Raw genomic sequence first — 5,602 nt, 5'->3', positions numbered from 1 at the left:
CTTTAGTCTTTGTTGACACTTTAGTCTTTGTTGACTCTTTAGTCTTTGTTGACTCTTTAGTCTTTGTTGACTCTTTAGTCTTTGTTGACACTTTAGTCTTTGTTGACTCTTTAGTCTTTGTTGACTCTTTAGTCTTTGTTGACTCTTTAGTCTTTGTTGACACTTTAGTCTTTGTTGACTCTTTAGTCTTTGTTGACACTTTAGTCTTTGTTGACTCTTTAGTCTTTGTTGACTCTTTAGTCTTTGTTGACTCTTTAGTCTTTGTTGACTCTTTAGTCTTTGTTGACACTTTAGTCTTTGTTGACTCTTTAGTCTTTGTTGACACTTTAGTCTTTGTTGACTCTTTAGTCTTTGTTGACTCTTTAGTCTTTGTTGACACTTTAGTCTTTGTTGACTCTTTAGTCTTTGTTGACACTTTAGTCTTTGTTGACTCATAGCCTGGTTACGGTTTTAGTATAGCTGCACTGTCAGTCATTTACGTGCCTTTGAATTCCCCCCTGGGGACAAAACATTGTTTGTAATTGAATTTAGCTGGTCTTCTTTCCTCCTCTTGTAGCCTGTCTTAGCATTCCTAATTCATGTCTTGAGTTTGGCTCTAGCAGTGTTCGGGTACAGCGCTCAATCAGCTGGCCTGAAGGCAGACTTGTATCCAGGGTTTCTGGCTGGGAAAGACCTGGATGCTAAACAGGAACATTTCCAATGCAGAACTTGATGTAGGTCAGTACTGTCTCTGTGTGTAGATGTATATTTTAATACATGAAAACTCACAGAAACAGGTTTCTCTCGATGTAAGAGATGGTAACGCTGTCAGGCTGAAGACGGAGCTCGACATGAGAGCTAGAGATGTTTTCCACACTGAAACCAGACTTAGTGTCAGAGACAGACCACACCAGGACCCAGTCCCCCAGAATCTGCAAAAGGCACAGGAAGAGTTCCTCTTAGGGCATCTTTATTTCTTCTAACCCTTTTATAAAAGAGCATTTCCTGTATATCCTGAAGCTGTTTTTCCAGAAACATCTTACCTTGTGTAAGTCTTCAGCTGTCACTGTTTTGTTGAGACCATCGCAGTCTTCTGCGTACGAGCCGACAGCTGTCAGAAGCAGCAGCAGCAGGTTACGTTGCTTTAGAAAAGTCATGGTGCAGTGAGATGAAGATCAAACCCCTCTCTGTGGTCTGTGAGGACAGCAGAGTAAGACAGAAGCTTTATAATGACTGAGGGGCCACAGTGGCCCTGAATCAGTCCAAAGAGTATGTGTGCTCACAGTGTGATTGAACTCTGACTCACATTTTGGGCCAGATTTACTAAACGTTTGCGTGCATTAAAACGTGTGCAAACTTGATGCCATCAGCAAAAACCGAGTTATCTGATTTACTAACAGCGTGCAGAGAGGACTGCGTCTTTCATCTGAGCTAAACAACACGTGTTGTCCAAATAGTACGTTTGTCTTAATGAATAATTAATATGAGGTGTTTCTGCCTCAGAGTGTAAAACACTGAGAGGAGAAAATGTAAAGAAGGTAAGTTAGTACACACAGTGAGACACACTGCAGGCTGCAGGTAGGAGGAGACACAGTGAGACACACTGCAGGCTGCAGGTAGGAGGAGACACAGTGAGACACACTGCAGGCTGCAGGTAGGAGGAGACACAGTGAGACACACTGCAGGCTGCAGGTAGGAGGAGACACAGTGAGACACACTGCAGGCTGCAGGTAGGAGGAGACAGTGAGACACACTGCAGGCTGCAGGTAGGAGGAGACACAGTGAGACACACTGCAGGCTGCAGGTAGGAGGAGACACAGTGAGACACACTGCAGGCTGCAGGTAGGAGGAGACACAGTGAGACACACTGCAGGCTGCAGGTAGGAGGAGACACAGTGAGACACACTGCAGGCTGCAGGTAGGAGGAGACACAGTGAGACACACTGCAGGCTGCAGGTAGGAGGAGACAGTGAGACACACTGCAGGCTGCAGGTAGGAGGAGACACAGTGAGACACACTGCAGGCTGCAGGTAGGAGGAGACACAGTGAGACACACTGCAGGCTGCAGGTAGGAGGAGACACAGTGAGACACACTGCAGGCTGCAGGTAGGAGACACAGTGAGACACACTGCAGGCTGCAGGTAGGAGACACAGTGAGACACACTGCAGGCTGCAGGTAGGAGGAGACACAGTGAGACACACTGCAGGCTGCAGGTAGGAGGAGACACAGTGAGACACACTGCAGGCTGCAGGTAGGAGGAGACACAGTGAGACACACTGCAGGCTGCAGGTAGGAGGAGACATAGGGAGGGACAATGGGATGATTTTATTTTGTATCTTGTTTCAATAATAGTTTAAAGAAACGTCCTGATTAAACTGTGAACATTCACAGCGTCTGTTCTAAAGAATTGACACATTGACATGATGTCGTCCTGTTTCCTTCTTCTCACCAACATTTTTTTTTTTTTTTTTTAAAGATTTATTTTTGGCCTTTTTGCCTTTATTGATAGGAAAGTGGATAGAGTCGGAAACAGGGAGAGAGTGGGGAGAGACATGCGGGAAAGTGGCCACAGGCCGGACGCGAACCCGGGCCGCCCGCGCGAGGACCGAATCCTCGCAACATGGTACCCGCGCTGTCGCTGCCGCTGAGCTATCGGCGCCCCCCTCACCAACATTTTAAACATTTCATTTTCTCTGCTTACAAGTCTCTGCTGCTTCTCCAGAGCGCGCTCGTCTCTTCACTCTGCTGCCCCCCCCCCCCTGATGCTGCTGCCCCCCCCCCTGCTGCTGCCCCCCCCCCCCCCAGCTGCTGCCCCCCCCCCCTGCTGCTGCGCTGTGGGACGCTTGAACGGGGGGCTCATCATGCTTGTACCCCCAACTTCAGTACTTGTTGCCGGACACAGAGCTGACCAGCTTCTGGTGCACGAGTGGCCTCACACACACTGAGCACCAGTACACACACACACACACACACACACTGAGCACCAGTACACACACACACACACACTGAGCACCAGTACACACACACACACACACACACACTGAGCACCAGTACACACACACACACACACTGAGCACCAGTACACACACACACACACACTGAGCACCAGTACACACACACACACACACACACACACACTGAGCACCAGTACACACACACACACACACTGAGCACCAGTACACACACACACACACACACACACACACTGAGCACCAGTACACACACACACACACACTGAGCACCAGTACACACACACACACACACTGAGCACCAGTACACACACACACACACACACACACACTGAGCACCAGTACACACACACACACACACTGAGCACCAGTACACACACACACACACACACACACTGAGCACCAGTACACACACACACACACACACACACACTGAGCACCAGTACACACACACACACACACTGAGCACCAGTACACACACACACATACACACACACACTGAGCACCAGTACACACACACACACACACTGAGCACCAGTACACACACACACACTGAGCACCAGTACACACACACACACACACTGAGCACCAGTACACACACACACACACACTGAGCACCAGTACACACACACACACACACACACACACTGAGCACCAGTACACACACACACACACACTGAGCACCAGTACACACACACACACACTGAGCACCAGTACACACACACACACACACACACACACACACACACACTGAGCACCAGTACACACACACACACACTGAGCACCAGTACACACACACACACACACACTGAGCACCAGTACACACACACACACACTGAGCACCAGTACACACACACACACACACACACACACTGAGCACCAGTACACACACACACACACACACACACTGAGCACCAGTACACACACACACACACACTGAGCACCAGTACACACACACACACACACACACACTGAGCACCAGTACACACACACACACACACACTGAGCACCAGTACACACACACACACACACACACACACACTGAGCACCAGTACACACACACACACACACTGAGCACCAGTACACACACACACACACACACACACACACTGAGCACCAGTACACACACACACACACACACTGAGCACCAGTACACACACACACACACACTGAGCACCAGTACACACACACACATACACACACACTGAGCACCAGTACACACACACACACACACACACACACTGAGCACCAGTACACACACACACACACACTGAGCACCAGTACACACACACACACACACACACACTGAGCACCAGTACACACACACACACACACACACACTGAGCACCAGTACACACACACACACACACTGAGCACCAGTACACACACACACACACACACACACACACTGAGCACCAGTACACACACACACACACACTGAGCACCAGTACACACACACACACACACTGAGCACCAGTACACACACACACACACACACACACACTGAGCACCAGTACACACACACACACACACTGAGCACCAGTACACACACACACACACACTGAGCACCAGTACACACACACACACACACACACACACTGAGCACCAGTACACACACACACACACACACACACACTGAGCACCAGTACACACACACACACACACTGAGCACCAGTACACACACACACATACACACACACACTGAGCACCAGTACACACACACACACACACTGAGCACCAGTACACACACACACACTGAGCACCAGTACACACACACACACACACTGAGCACCAGTACACACACACACACACACTGAGCACCAGTACACACACACACACACACACACACACTGAGCACCAGTACACACACACACACACACTGAGCACCAGTACACACACACACACACTGAGCACCAGTACACACACACACACACACACACACACACACACACACACACTGAGCACCAGTACACACACACACACACTGAGCACCAGTACACACACACACACACACACTGAGCACCAGTACACACACACACACACTGAGCACCAGTACACACACACACACACACACACACACTGAGCACCAGTACACACACACACACACACACACACACACTGAGCACCAGTACACACACACACACACACTGAGCACCAGTACACACACACACACACACTGAGCACCAGTACACACACACACACACTGAGCACCAGTACACACACACACACACACACACTGAGCACCAGTACACACACACACACACACACACACACTGAGCACCAGTACACACACACACACACACACTGAGCACCAGTACACACACACACACACTGAGCACCAGTACACACACACACACACTGAGCACCAGTACACACACACACACACACACTGAGCACCAGTACACACACACACACACACTGAGCACCAGTACACACACACACACACACTGAGCACCAGTACACACACACACACACACACACACACACACACTGAGCACCAGTACACACACACACACACACACACTGAGCACCAGTACACACACACACACACACACACACACACACACACACTGAGCACCAGTACACACACACACACACACACACACACACTGAGCACCAGTACACACACACACACACACACACACACACACTG

General features: G+C 49.6%; 1 protein-coding gene across 1 annotated transcript in view; it reads right to left on the bottom strand.

Annotated features, from left to right (window-relative positions):
* LOC306819328 (saxitoxin and tetrodotoxin-binding protein 1-like) overlaps window positions 1-1,185 on the bottom strand; it is a 12,190-nt gene extending 11,005 nt beyond the window's left edge. Inside the window, exons 1-2 of the mRNA XM_079373109.1 lie at window positions 1,023-1,185; window positions 769-911 (exon numbers count right to left, since the gene is read on the bottom strand). Of these exons, the coding sequence (XP_079229235.1) occupies window positions 769-911; window positions 1,023-1,136 (257 nt within the window). The 5' untranslated portion in view covers window positions 1,137-1,185. The remainder of the gene's footprint in view (window positions 1-768; window positions 912-1,022) is intronic.
* Window positions 1,186-5,602: the final 4,417 nt, after the last annotated feature.

The sequence above is a fragment of the Symphodus melops genome (genome assembly GCF_947650265.1).
Source record: "Symphodus melops genome assembly, contig: scaffold_129, whole genome shotgun sequence".
In the NCBI taxonomy this organism is placed as follows: domain Eukaryota; kingdom Metazoa; phylum Chordata; class Actinopteri; order Labriformes; family Labridae; genus Symphodus; species Symphodus melops.
This window is presented reverse-complemented; position numbering and strand designations above follow the sequence as displayed.